Source organism: Paralichthys olivaceus, chromosome 13, assembly GCF_024713975.1.
Source record: "Paralichthys olivaceus isolate ysfri-2021 chromosome 13, ASM2471397v2, whole genome shotgun sequence".
NCBI classification, from domain to species: domain Eukaryota; kingdom Metazoa; phylum Chordata; class Actinopteri; order Pleuronectiformes; family Paralichthyidae; genus Paralichthys; species Paralichthys olivaceus.
In genome coordinates, this window is record NC_091105.1 from 3,526,077 (window position 1) to 3,547,452 (window position 21,376).

General features: G+C 42.8%; 1 protein-coding gene across 3 annotated transcripts in view; it reads right to left on the minus strand.

Moving 5' to 3' along the window:
* Positions 1-520: 520 nt before the first annotated feature.
* Positions 521-21,376, minus strand: part of crppa (CDP-L-ribitol pyrophosphorylase A) — a 32,089-nt gene continuing 11,233 nt past the window's right edge. Inside the window, exons 7-11 of one of the 3 annotated variants that reach the window (XR_011245799.1) lie at positions 19,540-19,617; positions 19,303-19,395; positions 16,646-16,765; positions 2,765-3,152; positions 2,619-2,669 (exon numbers count right to left, since the gene is read on the minus strand). Coding sequence is in view for 2 of the 3 variants with exons in the window: in XM_020103407.2 (XP_019958966.2) it covers positions 1,471-1,575; positions 16,646-16,765; positions 19,303-19,395; positions 19,540-19,617 (396 nt within the window). In the remaining variant the exon portion in view is untranslated. Of the gene's footprint in view, positions 1,576-2,618; positions 3,153-16,645; positions 16,766-19,302; positions 19,396-19,539; positions 19,618-21,376 lie in introns of those variants that run through there. The other 2 variants (XM_020103407.2, XM_069536587.1) reach the window with 2 other exon arrangements.

A 21,376-nucleotide genomic window follows, 5' to 3' on the forward strand; every position in this document is an offset into this window, starting at 1 on the left:
ATTTTGAAGAAATGTGATAAAAATGCAGTTGAATTAGTTTTTGAGTCATGACGACATATAATTTCTCTTCCTCGTCCGTTAAGCTCTTGAGTTGTTAATAGTAGAAAAACATGTGAAATTTAAGATACAGGTTAAGAATACCTTATACTCTCGCAGTAATATTATGGGAATAAGGATGTTTGACTACTTTACCTACAGTTTGGGTTCCACCTCTTCCGAAACAAAAGCAAGAATCTACCTTTCCACTTTCTCTCCCCACCAACATCCTGTGCACGGTTAAGTTGCTGCAGGCTCTGGTGGTATTAGAGCCGGGTCACTGCAGGAAACAGGGGCCTCCTCCGCACTGAGCCGCTTCATTAAGTGCTTCAGTGATGCATGAGGTCGCAGACAGACGAGCAGACGAGCATCTAAACTGAAGAGCAGGAACCGTTTTTTTTTCTCCCAACACACCTGAATATACATCATGTTATCATTAACAGCTGGAGCATCTGTATGAGAAGAGCACAGGTACAGCAGAGGGTGAAAAACAAGCAGTTTTAATGGAGTACAAAAAAATAAAGGACCATTTCATTACATGTTAATGTTCAGCATCCAGTGTTACACACAATACAGAATTAAACTGTTATAACTAACAAACCCTCCTCCATCAGTCACATGACTCGTTGACGTACCTCACTTCACTGATGAAGCAACTTTGCAGCTTTTTTCTCATTTGAATGAACAGACATAGTGTTGTGAGGTCGGGGTCGTCCCCGAAGACACTTTCATATCATAACGTAATGTTGTCTTTTAGTTCTGGTTTCACTTCCTGTTTACACTCATTACCTCCGCCAAGGACGCTTTGTTTACAAGGTCTGCGTTTGTTTGTTTGTTTGTTTGTTTGTTTGTTTGTTTGCAGGATTACACAAAAACCAGGCAGAAGATTTCCATTTGATTTAGCTGCAGATCCGTGTCAGAGGGCAGATGCAGGAATTTTATTTTCCACTTTTTATTTTCTTTGACATTTTCACTGATTTCCCAGGGATTCATTAATCTTAACAAAAAAAAGCTGACCTGTTTAGAGAACTGATATCTCTGAGTGTGAGAGAGTTGGTGCAGCTTGATTGAAATGAGGGGAGTGTTGGGCCTTGGCGGAGGGTATGAGCTGCACACAGATGCATTCCAGTTATATAAAGCCTTGTTTTGCTCTTATAAATTGGGGGAATGGGGATTGAGCAACATGATCGTGCACCAGACTGGGAGAGTTTAACAACAGAAGCTCTTGAGTTGCATCATGAGAAGAGTAGGATTCAGGGTTTCTGGAGCTCGACACCCACTTGGGAGAAAAAAGTGAGGACATCTGGACCTCTGCTGCGTCGACTCGACACGAAAGTCCCTAAACTCTTAGATCAGAGAAAGACATGTGACCGTCTCATCCCTGCAGGATTCATGAGTCATGATGAGGGGATTTTCTGTTGCTGCTGCTTCCCTTCACGCCTGCAGAAGCTGTCCCACCAAGGCGGGGCTCCTCTCCCGGATCAGGGCTGAAGTGATCTCAGCGACCCTCGAAACTGACCTCTCCCAACGCTCGGTATCCTTAGAGAGAGAGAGAGAGAGAGAGAGAGAGAGAACATAAAATTACAGACAGACACGTTAGCAACACGCTGCCTCGCTCGTTACGTCAGCCCAGTAGTGCGACCCTGCAGGAGCAAACTTCAAAAAAACTCTCATGGAGACTCACATTTGTTCACGTTTATCGTTTCTCTCACGAGTCACGAGCTCAGTTTGAGTCATACAATTGTTTGCACAAGAGTCTGAGTTTATGGGATTTCCAGCAGCATCCAGTTAGTGTTAGCAGCCAGTTCGAACCAGCAGGAAGCAGAGTTAAACCGAACCCACTTTGTTTCTCTTGTGGAGACGTAAGCAGAGGGAGGAGGGAAGAGAACAGATCAGTGGATTTCATGTGAGCCGCATGAACATCACTGACGAGCAGAAAAAAGAAAAGTCGCTGATGTTTGGCGTCAGCTGCAACTTTGTGATGAAGAGTGACGGGCGCCATGGATGTAGAGGACGTTCCTGAGAGGAGAAAAATCCTCCTGCTCGTTTCATATTCTCATCTCCTGACACCTGCAGTGAGTCCCACATGAAAACAGCAACAAAGTGCAAATGCTTTATATCTATTTATCACAAAAAACTCTCCTGACATCTTCTGGGTCTTCTACATGTACGGCTGCGCTTTGTCATTTTAGTTTTCTTCACTTTTGCGTCCGTCAGGTGTTAGACACGTCATTAACGCAGCTCACAGTGAATTCTCCAGAGAATATCTTGCTATTGTCTCACACGCGCTCATTTGAACATTATCCAGAGTTTGGATGGCAGGAGAAACTCTGGTTTAAGTTAAATATTAATGTGACTTGAGTCTCAGTTTGTTTGCACAGATAGAGTCGGTAGAAACTTCAGAGGGGAACTTTTTACTTTATACTTTTACTTGAGTAAAAACTTTGAATCCGTACTTTTACTTCGTTTTGAGTCTTTTCTAACTGAAGCCCTACTTGAGTGACCCTAACTCACCTCTGATGATTTGAATTGCGGCCTGAAATTCACCATATTGTATTTGCATCACAGATTCTGGTGGAGGATTTTTGTTTTTCTTTATTTGGTTTGTTCAATCAACAGACGGAAGCAATTTCCTAAAGGAGGGGGAACAGAAACACCACAGAATTAACTCACTTTAACTTTCTTTTTCTTGAAGTCCTCTGAAGCTTGTGAACAAACGAGTGCTTACTTTGAGATTCATGGTGCATGATATTGGACAGATCCCCACTAAACCGCACGTTAAGACAAAAGGAGACCATACGTTCTCCCATTTGCTCTCGGTCTGTTGTGGTTGTTTTACTTTCGTGATTCCTCTCTTCTCTTTCTTCTTCCTCTTTTTCTGCACAATGCACTTTTAATGATGTCACTCCCCTGACTCCATTCCTCAGGCAACGACGACTCCTTACTTTGATTTAGTTTCTTGATGAGGGCCGAGAACGACCTGTTTTCCATCTTTCACAAAGTGCAGCAGTTCAGTGAACTTCACTTCGCTCCGACCACCAGCTTTCTCCTCACATGGATCCGTGCTTCATGTTTCACCTGAACTCTGATAAATGATTCCTGACTTCTGACAAAGTCTTTGATGTAACAACATGAGAGAGAGAGAGAATGTATATAAAAGGTTTTCATATCTTGAAACACAAGCCCAGCATATAAGGTACAACAAAAACAAAAAGTGGGTTTGGTGAATCGCTATCACTTTGGAGAAGACGGAACCAAACTTACAAAAAGTTGTAATAACCTGTAATTATCGTCAAAAACAGGTTTGGTTCTGACTTTCACAAGAAAAACACAGACCACTCTGACACTTACTCTTTTGACAGGTTTTCATCCAGTGGAATCAAATCATTTGAGTTGGCTTGGAAAGGTTTTTCTTGTTCTAACATCCAAGAGGAAAATAAAAAAAAGATTCTAAAAATATATCCCGCTAAAATGACAGAATATCTGCTTTTCGTGAACGTCAGATCTAGTTTCCAAATGCATTTTGCCTTTCAGCCATGTGTCAGCAGTTTAACACCTTTGGAGCCGAGTGTAGGATCAACTGTCATCTCTCGAATCGTAAACCAAAATCCACCGAGCGGCGTCAATGACGGCTCAGTTTGTGCAGGGATTGGACGGGAACATGACGAGGTGTGAGAGCGATGAGCGTGGAATCGGACCTAACCGTGGTTAATGGGAGCAAGAGACCTGGGACCCAGAACTCCCGGAGCACTCGTCCCTAATCAGAACCAGCGGAGGGGGAGTCAGATGACATGGGTTTTCCACACCGACTGAGGGAGAGCAGATCAGTGACTCCAGCTTCTCATTGATTAAAGCAACAGGGAATGAAAAAAAACAACAAAAAAAACAAAATGCGAACGCTCTCAGTTTGATCCGGCGGCATTCAGCGTCAGCACCTAGAATAATATGCTCTTATATTTACAATTGGTAAAAGCTTAGAAGAATCAAAAGAAAAAGAAAGTGAGTTTCTGCTTTTCTGTGGTTTCATCTGTACACGTTGTCCGTGTAGGTTCATCCGTGATCAGTCAAAGGCGACAAATCAAAGTCTGACGGCATCTTTCCCTCGTTTAGAAGTTCAAAGCATTCCTCCGATAGTTATCTAAAAGCTATTACATCCTCACACGGAAATGATGTGAGATGTTACATGTGTTCGAAGGAGCTAAAAGGCCGAGGGGATGATGAATGTGATGAGCTCGATCATCAGCCGATTACCACCCAAGTGCATTGACGAGGACCATGGGAAAGTCACGAGAACCGCAGGTGTCTCGGTCGTATTGAAGACAGCTACAACCATCAAACCGCAGCTAATGACTCTATTATAGAGGTCTGTTTTCTTAAAGGCAGAATTTAAAAAAAAAAAAAAAAAGCACTACAGTTTGCAAACCAGAAAATAAGAGAAAAGCAAAAAAGCAAATCAAGATCACCAAGGGGGATCAAAGTTTCAGGCCTGTCTAAGCCTTAGCTCTGAATTATTTCCACTCCAGATATGAGGCCTTTGAAATATGAATCATGCTTCATAAAACAGCATTGTTATTAAATCGAGTAAGTGCTTGCACAGTGGAACACAAATACGATTTGAGGTCTTCATCGACTCGTGGCAGAGATTTAAGTCGTCACAACCGTCACTCAGGCTTCAACTGTGGTGGAGAAAGAAGCACGACAAGGCTCGGGTTACTTAACGGCAACAAACGCAGAGACTCCGCCAAGAGACGTTTGCATATCTAACAGCCTTCAGCCTGAAATCTGGACTGCGAGGAACTTTGCAAATGGAATAAGCGCTGCTCAGTTCAGTGTGCACGGTCGTGAGCTGGTAGCTCTGCTGACCCGGCTCTGCTGCCATTGGCGCTCAGTGCAGCTCGTGTCTTCTCTTTCCACTGAACGCCGTCCAGGATGAATAAAGCAGATTGCTAATAAGCTGCTCACTGGCTCATTGTGTCGGGCACGCAGATATTCATGAGAGGGAATACATGTCATGGGACACACGCATATAAGAGTGATAAATAAAGCACAAGCCGGGGACACACTTCATTGTGAAGGAGCATATATCTACAAATATATAAGCTTGCACCTTCACAGACACACAGAGGTGGAATGTGATCCCGCAGGGATTTGCATGTCTCCAGATCTTCATCATCATCAGAGCTTATGTCCTCCGGCGTTGACTGAGAGGGTTTTCCACCGTCTGTGTCCCAGAGTCTGTTCTAGCAGGGTACGGAGACAGAGATACCACGAGCGGACGCTTGAGGCTGAATATTTCTCCCCGACAGAAGTGGGACATTTAGATAAACATGAGGTCAAACCTGAAACGAAGGTGTAGCTGACAGAAGCTCCTCACCTGTTTATAATTTTAATCTTCATTTATTCCAAAGGTAGACATCTCTTCATGTTCCAGAGCTTGAGTTCAGTCTGTACGAGGATTTTTTTTATGTTCTCGTTTTTTTTTACGAGATTCTCTTTACGATTATTAGACGTGAGGGAAACTCACTTTCCACTTCATAATCATTACCTGCCACAAATCCTCACTTTAAGGATTTCCCAGCCACATGTATCTTCATTTATTCACATTAGTGGAGGGACTATCAGCATCAACGTTCCCCATATTAAACGCGAAAGCGACACATTTTCTTTTTAAGAGGCAAGACTTTTTTTCCACTGACAGCTTCTGCTACATCGATTACCAACACATCCAATCCCTCGGTGGCTTCGATGGCATTTGCATAGTTCCTCTTGACAGATTTCACTTTTAAAAATAGAGACTGTCAGCAAACAATATATGAACTGGTGTCGAGGGGAAAATACCACAGGATCAGAGTCATGCATGGAGAGAGAACAGGGGGCTTTATGGGGGTTACTTCATTTTTTATTTTGACTTCATGGAGCAAAGACCCGGATTCCAGTCCAAGAGAAAGTCATAATATAGAACTGAGTAGCAGCATTGTTTTGAAACATAAACAACCCAATATATTATCATCTGACCGGACTGTAACTGAAAGCGAAATGTTCTCAATTACTCCCATGTGTATGAATGCACAAACACATGCAACAGCCTTGTTATTCCCGAGCTGCAACCACAAGTTTATGGAATGGAACTTCAATCACTACCTTCTATTTTTGCGTTCCAGTTTAAAAGGGAGGATTTTGACAAGTCATGAGGCGACAGGTCTTTGAAACACAGAGCGGTGGGGGGGGGGGGGGCACGGGGGAGGGCACAGGGGAGGAAAGCATCAGCGGACCACACAATAAGCAATCCTCAGACTTTCACTGCTCTTAAATGCCACAGATGCAATCAACCTTTCCATCTGAGAGGAGCGCGCAGCGGCACTTCTGCCACACAAGACGAGTCTGCTCTGAAGCTTAAAGGTTTGAGGCAATTAGGACCTTTAACAGTGACAATTTGCACGCCTCTGTCATTTACCCGAGATCTCCAGCCCCGAGGACGGCTTCTGCTGCTGCTGCTGAGGGCTTCCACTTCTGTTCCCTTCATGAAATGCCAAGAGCACAGGGTCCTAATTGAAAAACAGCCCATGGAAACGCTTGGCATGGGGCCTGAGCCAAGAGAACTGGAAAGAATTGCTAGAGTGACACCAGCTACAATAACCGACGCAGCCAAGAACATTGAGAACGTTTTTATCGCCTCTTTTCATCATGTCACCGTTTTCCCCCCTGTGATATGAGAGTGCTGCAGCTCTAATAGCTGCAGAATCCACTTGAGGGCAGTATCATTACTAACATCACGATCCAGACGGCAATCCTCACGATGGGTAAAGTGAAAACCACCACCTAACATGAACCTCGCTGAGCGTTGCTCTCACTTCTTCGGCTCCTAAATGGATGAAGTAATTCCTGAGAACAACTCTCCCCAAATGACCCGTGTGTTGAATCCCAGTGATACAATCTTGCTAAAAAGCACCCAGTGCTTTGGTTTGAGAGAGGATAGTGTTTCATGGTTTCTGACAGCCCGTCCCTGAGTGGGTATTGTGGTCCTGGTGCCCTCCCTCCCCTCCGTGTATCATTGAAGACAGGCAGTAGCTGGGGGCCAAACAGAGAGGAGAGAAAAGGGTAACAGGTCCAATTACTCAGTCCGAAGAGCCCAGAATTTTACACAGCCGAGGCCCAGCAGAGGCCGAGACTCAATGGATATTGTGAGCAATGGTGGCAGAATGATGAAAAGCTTGTAGTAAAAGTTGCATTGCTGCAGCAGGAAAGGATATTTTTACAATTTAAAGACGTGCATTTATATTCCCAATGCCTATATATCAGTGCTCCTCTTTTATTTCCCCTTAGGAAGTATTAAAGTCTGAAAACCCTGTTATTCCACATAGTATCATATATATGTTCTGTTTCAGCTTATTGCAGTTCTTTATTGAAGCTATATGATGTTTACAATATGCGAAAACTTAATGTTCATATGGCTGGAGATGTTTTAAAATGTCTTGTGCGAAATATTCTACTAATTTTCCCCCAAAGTTCAGTCGGACGTGTTTTGAATCGTCGGTTTGTCCACTGAAATATGAAATAAAGATCTTTTGAAAAATGTTCGGCTGCACAGCAGGAGTCTATGCTGACTGAATCACAGGCTGGTAAATGGGATTAAAAACATAAAAGTAAACCAGTATTAGCAGCAAAGTTTCCTCAAATATCACAGATAAAAGTACGAAACGAAGAAGAGCATTAGTGTTTAGACGAAAACCTTTTTTTTAACTTTATAATTAGGTTTTACAAGGCTTTAGGCTCACAAAAGAGAAAAGAGAAGAAACCTCCAAACTCTGATCCAGCTAGTTTTTATATTTACTGCCGAGCCTCAGGTCTCAACAACCTTTAGAATATACATCATGCTTACACCTAAGGTTTAGCAATAAATGTAAAAATGTGCTTGCTTCCACGCTGAGACACTAGAGCAGCAGATATTTCGTACTTCTTTCTCATGAAGCCTCTCCGGGGAATTTATTTTATTGAATTTCGCGAAAACTTATTTATTGTCTGAGCGTCTGTATTTTAGATATTCCGAACTCTGCCTCACTTCATCTGAAAGGGATCGTAATGTAGGAAAATGAATACGTCTGTATCCCACCCTACTTCTGAGCGACTGAGACTTCCCTCAGACTTTCCAGCCATAGAAAAAGCAAACTTTTGTACTGATAACTGCTTTTCAGAAGCCACTGCGAGAACAATTGCTGCCACAGAGCCTTTTCATGGTACAACGGCAAAGCTCTTTCAACACAGGCTTCCAAAATATCCTGTCTGGGGCGTCCATTGAGCAAACAGAGCATTTTGTTAGTCACGTCTAATGTACAACTTCTCTTTCTGTGTATACCCGCTTCAGAAAAGGTAAACCCTGCTAAGAATGGGACACAGAGGGGGTCTGTCTTCCAACGGATCCCCTCTGTAGGAAGTTTTTCAACGAGCTCTGGTGAGAGACAACTTTGTTTGAATTCGTCTCACCGAAAGACATACCTCAAAACAGTAAGCAGAACAATGGATGCATAGTCGAGGAGGTATGAAAGCATGGGTGGGATTTATGAACTGGGACATACCAAATCCCACATGTGGTGAGAGAGCCCCACAAGCTCACACACCCTTCACCGATGCCTCATTTACTTATCACACTGTATCATTTACCGAAAACCAGACGAGCCAAAAATAAGGCAATATCGCGGCCACCTGAGGTCAGCTGCAGGTGCAGGAACATTTCACGAAACAAGACTACGTGTGTTTTCAGCAGTGCACATCCTGGCCAAGGCTTTTAATGCCCTCACTTTCATTTCAAGTATGAGATTGTAATGGCAATGGGCAGTGAGCCACATATATAAACATGGATGCAACACCATGTTTTTGCGTTGCTGACAAAATATCGGTGTACCACAGACCTAACATCAGGAGGATGAAGCCAGTGTGTGACTTGACAGATGTGGTGTGAGAACAAGAATGGGCAATTACGAGAAACTGGTAAGGAAAATCATTCTCACATGACCCATCGTGAGGAAACTCCAGGACCGGATGATTCATTTGAGGACATTAAATAAAAGACCAGATTTAAGTTCCAGAATCCAACCTTGAAATCTGGGTCTTTATGACTTTATAGACTCTCAATCTGAGCAATAAATTTGATTTCAGCTGTGGGTCCCAAGACTCACCATCCGTTTTCACTTTTTTTTTTTAACTAGCCGACTGAACTTTCAAATTGCTGGGAAATAGCTCCAAATACACTTGGTTGGTCAATACCTCCATTAAAAAGCCATCCTTCAAATCTGATCCGGTGTTTTCTGAAAATTTCATGGAAAGTTAGATCATACAGCCCAATGCAAAAATCCTGATTTATGGTTGTGCATTAAGGAGTTATGGCTGTTGCTGCAGCAGTTTTGTGTGTAGACCCTAAAGTAAAACGTGTTAAGGTGTATATGTTGTACATGGCTGCAGTGACACAGTCCACATGGGGGGTGCTTTGTGTCTTCTCTGACCAGTGGATTTTGTTGAGAGTGAAGAGGGAAGTTGAATTCTTCCAGTTTTGCATCTGTCGTGTGTTAGAAACATCATCAATCCCAACGCCCAATCTTGCACATTCTGCAGTTTGCTTGTCTCACATGGGTTCAATTGGACATTTTACAGGATTTCAGGATTATGTCCAGACTTCAGTGCATGTCTGAAAGCAGCTGAAGAGCAGCTCATCTTCATTTAATACAGCTCTATATTGTGCTGCTGCTGATGTGGCGCCTGTGCATGGAATCTGAGGCTGATCTTTAAATCAGAACCTCGCTGTAGGTATCTTCATGGTAAGCACAGATTTGGCTAAATTACTCTGTCCATGGCTCCATCATGTGTTTTTTGTTTGAAAAGTTTCATTCAACCGCCCAGAGCTTTTCAAATGGGAGTTCAAAATAAGTTATTCCTGTGTTTTCTAATGTTACACTTTTCAGTATCAGACAATCAGATGTTCTGGTGTTTAAATTACACATTTAGACTGTTAAGCCTTGGCAGTGGTATTTGCCCCCTGAGCAATCACCACTTCCACCTTTCTAATTTGCAAGTGACTTAAGAGCAGGTAACCTTTCCAGCATTTTGGGGCACTGGGTGGTATTTTCCCTCATCTCAATACACTGAATACACAAATATGTGCACTAGCGGAGCAGGAAGGTGAGCACCATGAACACAGGCTTTGATGAGGCCTGTTAAATGAAAACATAATCTCTGCAGAGCTGTGAGAGAAAACTCAAACCAGGACTGCTGTGGGTGGTCAGAAACAGCTCACGACCGAGTGGCAAAACAAAAATAGAGACATGTTTTGACCAAACTCAGTTTGATTGAATGTTTACAAACTTGTTGTGAAAAGCTGGTTTACATGAATCTTCCATAAGAACATGCCGTTTATTTGGAACACTGACTCTCTCTTGGAATGTCATTTCCCAGTTGTCTGTAAGAGCCTGAGTCAGGTCCCATCAGCCCAAACAGTGTGCTCGCTGGTCTTTTTAATCTAAGAAATCAAAGCTGAGTAAACACTGCTTTGGTATGTCTGATTCCTTGAGCCAAACTCCAGTGGTCAAGTTTCACACATGCCGACACACATCTGGAGCACTCTCTGCATGGAAGATCAGGCTTGATATCCTGCACATGTTGCAGCAGCACGAGTCTCCTTCGAGGCTCTGACCCTAACACTCTACAAATACATCACTAAGGAGGGGACTGATCCTCGGGCTTCTGTATTTATGGAGATGTCAGGATTTCACAGAGGGAGCCAAGTGCTATCATCCACATTTCCAGGAGGAACTTCGATAAAGCTTAAAGACATTATCGTCAGGACAAAGACAAGTACTTAGGCAAAACAGCAGAAGAACAGGGACAGGATGGGTATTGCACTTTTACGCTGATGCCAGATGCAGAAAATCAACAAGTTCTAAGGGAAGAAGGAAAACTGTTGAGTCCCAATCTAACACTAGATCGATATCCAGGATTTGCTTTAAGATTTATTGGTCGATCTGAGTTACTTTCTTCTCACTTCTTGCTGAAAGGTTCTCTTCAGTTGTCAGACAACACTGACTCAAAGAAGCATGAATGCAATTTTGGCAATCACAACTGTCTTGAACAGGAGGGAGTCGTTCTTACCTCTGGCAAGGAAGTTATGTTCTCGCCCCTGTCTGTTTCTTTCTTGGGATGTTTAAATGTTTAAATAGTTTGTTTGGTGGGATGATGAGACGTGGGCCAAGAAAGACAAGAAAGAACCAAAACAACCCATGATTCTGACTCAGATTCAAACAAAGAGGTGGATCCAGGACTTTTTCCATCATTGTCTTAAACACGGGGTCATTTTTGGACATTTTCAGATTTCCCAAAGAATAATTCATGGATCTTGATGAGAAAACAAACATATTCATAGCACTGATATCGATGAGTGTGTCGAATCATAATAAAAACCTGGATCTGGTGGATTTAAATGTGGTTTCATTAAGGGGTAATGTTTTTTCAGGCACGACGCCACACAATGGGGCTGATCCAGGATTTTTTTTTATTACAAACTTTGACATTGCCAAATACAGCCCTTGGTGGAGGTCTGTGCTTCGAGTGCTATTCTACTTACGAACTGGGATGATGACAGTCTCCCAGGGTACATTAAAGCTTCCAGTGCCATTCCATCACACAAATATACTGTCACACAAGTCACGAATTCATCTGAGGGCAATTGTTGGATTTGCTCGGAGAAAGGTTGGGAGTGTGCTGAGGCAGCAGAGACAGCAGCCGTCCCTGATCTCCCTTTGACCCCGCCAGGGTGCAAATACATAGGTGTCACAGCAAGAGCTTCGGTTGCTTGTGTAGGGTTTCACCTGTCTGCTTTGTGGGATCTAACCACGATAAGCTGCGTGTGTCGCCAGAGAGATTTAGAGTGAGAATAAGTGTGGACAAAGACCTCTGGAGAAATCATCTGCCCTCGGCGCCTAATTTAGCAAATTCTCCAGGAATGCGTTTTTCCTTTGAGAGCATTAACTACAGGACCAGGTTTTGGTTATTGAACTCTGCAGTGGAACCTGCATTTTAATGACTTTATTAACTTTGGCTCAATTTTAAGTCTCTCTGGACGGCAACATTAGTCAGTCGCTCGACCCACTTTGGTCAAGACAGAGTCCCTAAAGGCAAGTGTCGCCACTCAGGCAGCCATCTTGGCAATGCCCCTGGGCAGTTACATCAGGATAATAAGACAAGGCCCCTATCGACTTAAATGGGGAAGAAAGTCACAACAACACTTTCAATGGGCATCACGGAAATTTAAATATGAAGATAGTTGTGTAGCTTAAGGCTCATTCACGCTCAACACATGATATGTACAATGACAGAAATGTTTGTTGTTGTCAGAATCTCTCCACTCTGCAGCGCCCTCTAGTGGATGTTTTGCTTAACAACCATGCAAAACCAAAGGACGCATGAAAGTGCCTGGACAGTCACAATCTTTGAAAGCATTAAAGAGCATTTAGTGTTTAGAGCCGAAACAATGAGTGAGTAGTCGATCACCAACAATCTTCAGCATTACATTACATCTGAAGACAATCAATAAAGCGTTTTTCACAATGTACTCTAAGTTGTGTTGAGATTCATATGAAGATGCACACAGGTTCAAACATGCAGAGCTGTGTCTCTCCATTAAGACTAGTTGCAGAAGACATTGTTAGATCCAGTCTCAGAAAATGTGGGAGTGTGCTGAAACCACAGAGACTGCAGTTGTCCCCGATCTCCCTTGACCCTGGCGAGGGTACAACTCCACGGGTGTCACAGCAAGAGCTTCATTGGGTCGTGTATGGTTTCACCTGTCTGCCTTTCAGACCTTGATCTAAACAGGTAGAGGAGAATACACCTATAGAGAACTATCCTTTTCTTCTTCCATCCCCTCCCTCTTCTCCTTTCTCTCCCTCTCTTTTCTTCCTGCCCGGCTAATCTCTTCTCAGGTTTAGGATTCCCGGTCAGGGCTCTTTGAGGAGGAGGAAATATGGGGTTGGGTAAACATCAGGGCTCTCACTGCAGGGATTACAACACCCATATATCACTGTGACAACTCCCTTTTCAGCGGATGACAAGTAGCCAGGACCCTGTGCGAGGAGGGATCCAATGACACTTCCTATCGCCACAGCCGACACCGATAGTGCATACCGTCACCGTTTTAACATCGTGTCAGTTTATAAGGATCCGGTGTCTGAATATTCTCCGTCAACATCTTTGGATCGGTTTGAGGTTTTCACACATTATTGCACCTGATGTTTTGCTTGTGGGCATCTTCAGAGAGGTGGCAACACAAACGGAAAAGGACTCTAAAGAAGTGCTTTGATCACATGTCCCCTCGGAGAGACTGCACTTCATTGTCCGTGACTCCATTTCACTCTCTCCTCTTGATGCAGCAAAGTAGCTCGCATGGTGACACGCTGCTGGATGCATTGTGCCTCCTCTGAATGATGTGAAACCGTAGTCAGACCTCATTTGAGAAAAACTCACTTTTTATCCAGAAAGACATCGCTGAAGGTCAGTGGGGTGGATCATTTTCCCCAACTTCTCTGGGACAAACGCAATTCCATGTGCTCATGCATTGTAACTGTCAAAGGTTAAAATTCAATTAGCGAAATGGCTGTTCCTTTCCAGACCAGTGGGTGCGTCCAATAATTCCTCAGAGTGATACATAATAAGAGGCAAGAGGCACTTAAATGCTCTCCCCAGTTGTTCTTCCCACTGGTGAGCAGTTGACAACAACCAGTCATGTCAGAAGATGAAATCATTTAAGGAGGGACAAAAAGAGCTTTTTGTTAACAGTGGATTAAATTTAACAATGTTTTGTATTAAAACATCTGGAAGATACACATAGTATTGATGTAATTCCTTATTCTACCATCAATTGGGGATTTGTGGGTTTTTTTTGAGAAAATCTGAAACGTATTTCACTTTCAAACCTTGAACTTTCATCTGTTTAGTAAACATGCAAACTGCACACTGAATGAAACAAACTATTTCATTTGAAAATTGGAGATTCTGTAAAATCTCAACTAGATTCGAAACATTTCTCGTGACACGCAGCTGTGAATATAGTATGAAATAGAAGTTCTTGTATATTGGCACCTTGTCCTGGTCAATGTGAACTTTCCAGTTAAATCAAGAAAAGTAAGCTTCCCATGTCTGCACAAATATTATCCTTCATAAGACACAAATCCAGACTGATGCCGCGATAAAAACCCAACACATTTTTCATAATATTTTCCTCAGTGTGCCTGTACTTTTCTTTTTGCAACATCTATTTTTCTTTGTGATTTTGATCAGAGGAACAGCTTTTACATTTAAAACTGATCTTGTACAGAACACTCACAATTTGTCATTGAATTCAAAGAGTTTTCCTATAAACTATGTTCCCATCTATCGTGCCTTTGCAGTATAGATTCTGTAGATGCATCGTTCCTCAAGGGCAACTCAGTGGTGCTGATTATAGGGAGTTCACCCATTAACATGTTATAACAGCGAACGCAGTCGCAGTTCCGATGTTCACAGACTATGGCTCTGACTTGGCTATTGTGCTTTGTTTCATCAGCGACTGCTGTTGCCAATCATGCAATTATCCCACACAAACTATTTTCACAAAAATGCACCAAAGAAAAACAAATCTACTGTTAATCTTGCCTGTAGCAGCGTTTAAGATTGTATCTATTAGGCTGTGGTGAGTGGAGGCCCTTTGGTTGATGTTTGACAACATAATAAATTCTCTCCGAGAGCCAGAAACAACATAAAATGATTTTTAAGATCTCGTCAAGATGACGATGATGAGGACTAATGTTATTTTATTCTGTGGTGCAGGAGGTGGTACAAACACAAAGACACAAAGCAACAAAGACAAATAAAGAGAAACAGATCGTTTATAATTCACAATGTCAAACATAGCAACAGCTAGAGTGAATGTTGATACTGTCAAAGTATAGACAGCAACATAGGTATAATTATTTTTATCTGCATTGGCTACGAACCCATTATCAGACTTTCAAACAGGAAAACCTTTAACATTTTATCGAGGCAATTATGTCACATCGAGTGTGATGTAAACAACCCGAAAATAACCTCATCCTCTGGCTACCAGAGCTGAGCAAAAACCATCTCAGGTGATATCTGTTTTTAAATAATTAGTGTTTTCATTCAGAAAATACAAAGAGACCTTTCAAACAGTCCCATCCACTAACACGGAGGAGGCAGGGTTTATAAACCTATACTGCAGCCAATCACCAGGCAGCTACCAAGACAGGTTTGAGTCCCTCTCTGCTGCCACGTCTGCTTTATTAGAAGCAAAGATATGAAACAAACTTTGTGACAAATATTCAAACATACTGTGCGGCTGACAGAGGAAGTGCTGGCGGACATCTCGACAAGTATGAATGAGGCCATCTGGGAAGAATCATCCTCATTATAACAAAAGGCCAACAGTCATTTATACACGGCTGTTCCACTATCCACTAAGGACATTTTATCACGGTGAAACACGTATCATCTCCGTCCACGCTCTCAGAGGAGCCGAAGCTAATTAACAGCATCACTCTCTGTAATTCAGAGAAGAACTATGATGCTCAACATGCGATAGTGAAATTAAACTCAGATGTGGGTCGGCTGTGATTGGACGCGAAGCCTCTAGATTAAATTAAACCCCACTGTGACGTTGGAGTTCGATGCCGACTCACTGGCCACAGCCAGGACCTGGCCTCCTTCAGCTCATCATTTACTCGTAGAGGACTGAATAAAACCCGCTCAAACATCCGCTCGACCAAGGATCAGAGGTTTTTACCACTGATTTGTGAAGTGATCCATCTGCCAAGAAGCCTCACGTGTCACACTGCTGCAGAACATCTCAAACACAAATCATACCAGATGTCAAATGTTAGGCCAGCGACGCCATGAATATTCAACATTTGTCTTTGACTCTGCCCTGCACATCTGGACGAAAAGTTGTGATTTGACATAACGGCTCTGGTAGCATGAATCCTGACATCTCTCACTGTGCAAGATGAATAATTCAACTTTATATAATCCTGTAATTACCGAGCTGTCAGTTGTGGATTTCAGGGCGACCGCATCCACCCTGAAGACTCCAGTGAGCACTTGGCAGGGCCCGGTGGAGGATTCCCATGACAACACGGCTTAACTGTGGAGGTCCGGCCTACGCGTGTGGTGGTCGAGCTGCACGGCGCTTTAAGACCTAAAGCACCTCTGTATCCTTTTCATCCTTCTGGCATTCTGTTCAACAATACCACATGACGCTCACACTCACACATGGCGGAAGGTGAAAAGTTGATATCCTCTCCTCTAAATCACACTTGCAGCAGCCACACGTTTATTCCCTCGACAAATAGACGCACATCCACATGTGCACGGACACGAACACATGCAGACGGGCGATAAAAGCCAGAGAAATCACCTGGAGCGTAAAAGAACAAGACAAGACACTGGAACAAGAAAATATAAGATACTTACTGTTCTGTTTAGTTTGGCTTCTCTCAAATATGCAGAGCACAGACACTCTCTTCACTGCAGGAAGAAATAAAAGAAGATAAAGGAGAAGATGATGGAAACTCACCTTTGACTGCTGGAGCTGGATGCCGTAGAAGAGAATATTCCTGAGCTTGGCTGCTGAGGCCACGTCCATGATCGACGCTGGCTCTGGCATCACCAGCTCATCCGGACCACTCAAATGCACCTAACAAAACAAAGGCCAACACTCCCGATCAGACACAACCTGGCAATACTGAGAATTTCTTAACAGATCTGCAATTATGCCACTTTCATGAAGCAATTACAGCTCACTGTTCAAAACCTGGTTTTAACATGTTGCAACTCAATAGGCCTGTTTATTTAAGGTTGTGTTCATGGAAGATTAGAGGAGCGTGAGCTGTGTGGTTGATGCACAGTCCTGTCTGAGGATATAATGACTCTAGTTCAGCTGTAAATCTTCACGGCCTCTGCGGTTTATTTTCACCAATTAGAGCGGTGTAATCCAGACACATTGGCTCACGTTTGCTGTGTCATCCCTGCGATCTTATTTCCATAACCGTCCCACTGACAGCAACTTAAATCTAGATTTATTCACTGCAATTATTTTGTCATATTTCCTCAAATGCTGTGACAGTGAGAGTCGCAAGAATGGTTTCACATGTGTCGAGACATCTGTTCTAAACATGTAATTATTATACTTATGCTTGAAAATCAATCAGATGTTTGCTGTCGTCAGGTGACGTTCCATCGGAAGAGTGAATATTCAGCAAGTTTAACTCTCATGTCGCTGGTTCCTCACACGACTGAAACACTGACGCCGACGTTTGTACCGACAACATGAATCGCTCTGTTCCGATGTACAAATTGAATCATAAACTTTTAAAAGTCAAACAGGTGATTAAGACGGAAGCTGTTTTTCATATGCACCTTCAGAGACAATAATATTCATTGAGTTACACATAAAAACATTTAGAAAAACTCCCCAATAAAGGGAGATTAAGAACTGCAATGATGATGCATCTGGTCGTCTGCAAGAAAGCATTAGAATTGTTGCTATGGTTACCTGCTGTGTAATACAGCCGATGCAGTGACTAGTTAAACGTGTGTGCATACATGACACATGATTTTAACCTGTCAGTCAGAAACAAGCATTTTTTTTAAAAAAGAGTTCATATAGAACAAAATCTTCTGGAGCAGACGTCCATCATGGATTTATGAAACCTAACAACACAAGACATGAGGTGGTAATATCAACAACATGGGGTTCGGGCTTTAATGCCTTGCTCAAGGCCATGGCACCTCATTTTCACAGACTGTTTGAAACAGTGACCTTCATCAATCAGTCTGCCGCTCTGCCCTGGAGGCTACCACCTACCCTTCAAACTCAATCACCCCCCCCCCCCCCGCTGATCACAACCATGTGATCGAACCTGCAAAACATTACAAGATTCGTATGTGATCTAACGGCAGCCTTGCACAGAAAAAGAAATAGTGAAGGAGAAGAAAAACACTTGGGTCCTGAACTAAGCCACATCGCTTATGAGCGTGAAACTCAGCGGCTGCTTCAGGTTTCTCGAAGTCACAGATTCCCAGACTAAGTTTCTTCACGTTTCCAATGTGACCATGAAATCCGGTTAGACGCAGACAGAAGAGTGAACTGTGTGTGATCCTTTGATAGAGCAGATTTTTCTCTTCTTTCCTCCATCAAACTGTCATGTAGTGCAACAACCTGGAAGAAAGCAACTCATTTCTATTTTTGTTATTAATCATTTCTTTGCCTTTTGTCTGCTAATTGGTGATTTTGTGAATAAAATGTCGACTAGAATAAAATCAAGCTGAATAGAACAGAACTGGTGGAAGGTTTTCCTCTGGTGAACCAGAGCAACGTGTTTTCGGTGCAGTGATGCTGAGTGAGATGTTTTTTGTCGAGGAAAATCTGCAGCTTTATTTTCATCTCATAACGTGACATTGTTTTGGCTGCTGCTCTGTGTGTGTTAGTCGAAGAGGTCAATTCCTCAAATTTAAAAAAAAAAACATAAACAGGCCTTTCACAAATATTTAAATGTTTCCCGGAGCAGATTCAGTTTGTTTTGAGTTTTTGAGCGAGGTCGAGCTGCGGCGCCCTCCGGAGAGGTGTACGGTTTCTAAACAGCCACAGAGCTTCTGGAGGGACCTGAGGTAGACAACAGGTGACGTTTTTACAAGCGGGAAAAAAGGAAAAGGGTCCGCTCACCTTGTACATGGCTACATGTGCCTCACTGAAACTGAATGTGTCCAGGGCCAGAAGTCTGAGTATTCACAGGCAACAGGCAAAGAAAGGTTTAGTCAAACTGTGGAGTCTTGTTTAACTCGACCTCAGTCAACGTTCACCACACACACACTGACTGACGTCTGAAGAGATTTTTACGGAGACACAAGGTCTGATAAAAACCTGATGCCCTCAATAATTCAAAGAAAAAGACTATCGTTGACTTTTTCACTCTTTCAGCTTTGAAGAATCAAGACTTTGTCATTTTTGAAAGAAGAATTAACAAATTATTCTTCATACACATAAAAGGTTGAAACAGTAAATCACCTTGTGCAGGTCTAGACATGTGTTTTCTGTTCTGCTCTGATTGGGTCAAATATGGCCAATGACAGGTAGTGAGCATCCTCCAGAAGGATTATAGAATCAGTTTGTATCATGAATTTGGGACAGAGCTTCATTCTTGTCAATAAGACTCGATACGTGTGCGAACTCACCCAAATGACGACCAGCGGCTGAAGAAGAGCTCGATTCGCTGCCTCTAAATCCATCAGTAAGGACTTCACTTCAGACGAACAGCAACGATTAACCTGGAGACCAGGGGATAAAAAAACACTTGGCTAAGAACCTTTACAGAAAAGATTGAATTATCTCTAAAAATGCAGCTTTTAGGGAAATCTGAACGCGTTCATGTTATTTTATTTATAAAGGTTATGCTTGAAACGGGAACTCACAGAAACCTGGATGAAGTTACATTCCTTTAACAGATACCTGCCGCTGTCCCCCATCAGATCTGAGACGACGTCCAGCTCCTGCAACACAGAGACACCCGGACGTTTAATATTCAGCTGATGTTCTGCTTGTTAAAGGATCTCGAGTGGTAACATTTAAAGCAGGTGCTGCGGCGCCCGAGCACAGACATGTGACTGATCGGCTTCGGTGCTCAAAGGTCAAGAGGCTTCTGGTTTTTGTTTCGGCCACTTCTTCAGTCATTTGGTGTGACAGCACTACCACCTGTTTTTCTGCCATGAATCATTTTACGATCAGAGACAAGGCCTAAAAAAACAAAATACACTTGAGACTGTGCAAGTTGGTGGTTTATTTCCATCAGCTGTAATCAGAAGCTTATTAGAACAAATGGAAGAGGTAAAAAATATAAAAAATAAACCGTTTCTGGGCTCCTTTATCCTTCTGAGCTGGCAGGGAAACTCTGCCATATGCAAAAGACGGGGACGGTAATCATACACAAGCCAACTTAAATTTCATTACTCTGCAAATTGAGTTGAAGGCAGACGTACGGCCAAGAATCGTAAAAGCTTTTTCGCTCAAAGGACCAGGACATTCAGGTCCTGATCGTCATTCCATTTAGTTTCAGCCCTGGCACACGAGTGACAAGAGCCAACGGGATAGCACAGTGTCCGCCATGTTAGATTAACGTTCCCCTTTGTTGCTGTGCCTCTAATTACAGCTTGGTACTTTAATTTCACACACGCAGCAGACAAACAGAGAAATAAACATTCACAGCCTGAGTTTGGCTTTGACACACAGTTGTTCTACCCATTAACATAAAAGAGAGTAATTGAAAATGTGAAAAAATAGTGATGGAAAACACATGTCGCTGGGTTAATTGGTCCTGAAAGATAAACTGCCCATGGCTTCAGCAGGAAAATCATTTCAGTCCGAAATGTAGATTTGTGGAGTTTAAAAAATTTGACATGATGTAAACCAGCGTGGCCATGAAATCCTAATGTAGGAATGTTTATTTGAATTAAGGCACAGAACAAAGAGCCAAGAGGCTGCGAAGGCTCGACAACCAAACCACTGCCAGGACAGAAGAAAAATAAAGATCAGATCACCAGTGAGCAACCAATTAGAATTTTAAATGGCTTCAGAATGAGACCAATTTTTTGTCATTTTATGGACAAAAATGTATAATTTGGGATTTTTAAGCCAAGTGTAAAGAGGTCAGAAAGAGTCAGCTTCTCCAAGTACCAGGCCGCACGTCTCTCTCCAGATTAGGGGCGAGTTAAGACCCTAAGTGAAGTGGTTTGTCATGGTTTGTCATCGGTGACGGGAAGCGAGACAGCTGGATCGGTGCAGCAATGCAGGAGTTGTACAGGATCGTTGACCCAGAACTCGCCGGAAGGACTACATATCCCATCAGGCCTGGGAACACCTCGGGATCAAACAGTGAGGAGCTGGAAAGCTTAGCTGGGGAGAGAACATCTGGAATACCCTAATTAGCCAGGACCTGACCTCAGGTATGCAGAAGACAGACGGAGCGAACGCATTATTTCTCACCGTCAGACAAACAAAACAAATCTTATTCCCCATTTGAAGTCTGACCCCTTTCTTTCCGTCCAAATGACAGATGCTCTTCTTCATTGAGGTTAATCATTGCAAACCTTCACTTTGTTGATACACGAGTCTGAGAATTTGTTTTGATGTGGAAAGAATGTAAGAACATTATCATACATTAAGATAAAGAAGGATTAGTGATAAGAATACAGAAGAGGTGAATCAGCCTCTTTAAATGAAATGAAATACTTCTTCCTCTTCTATCATGTCACC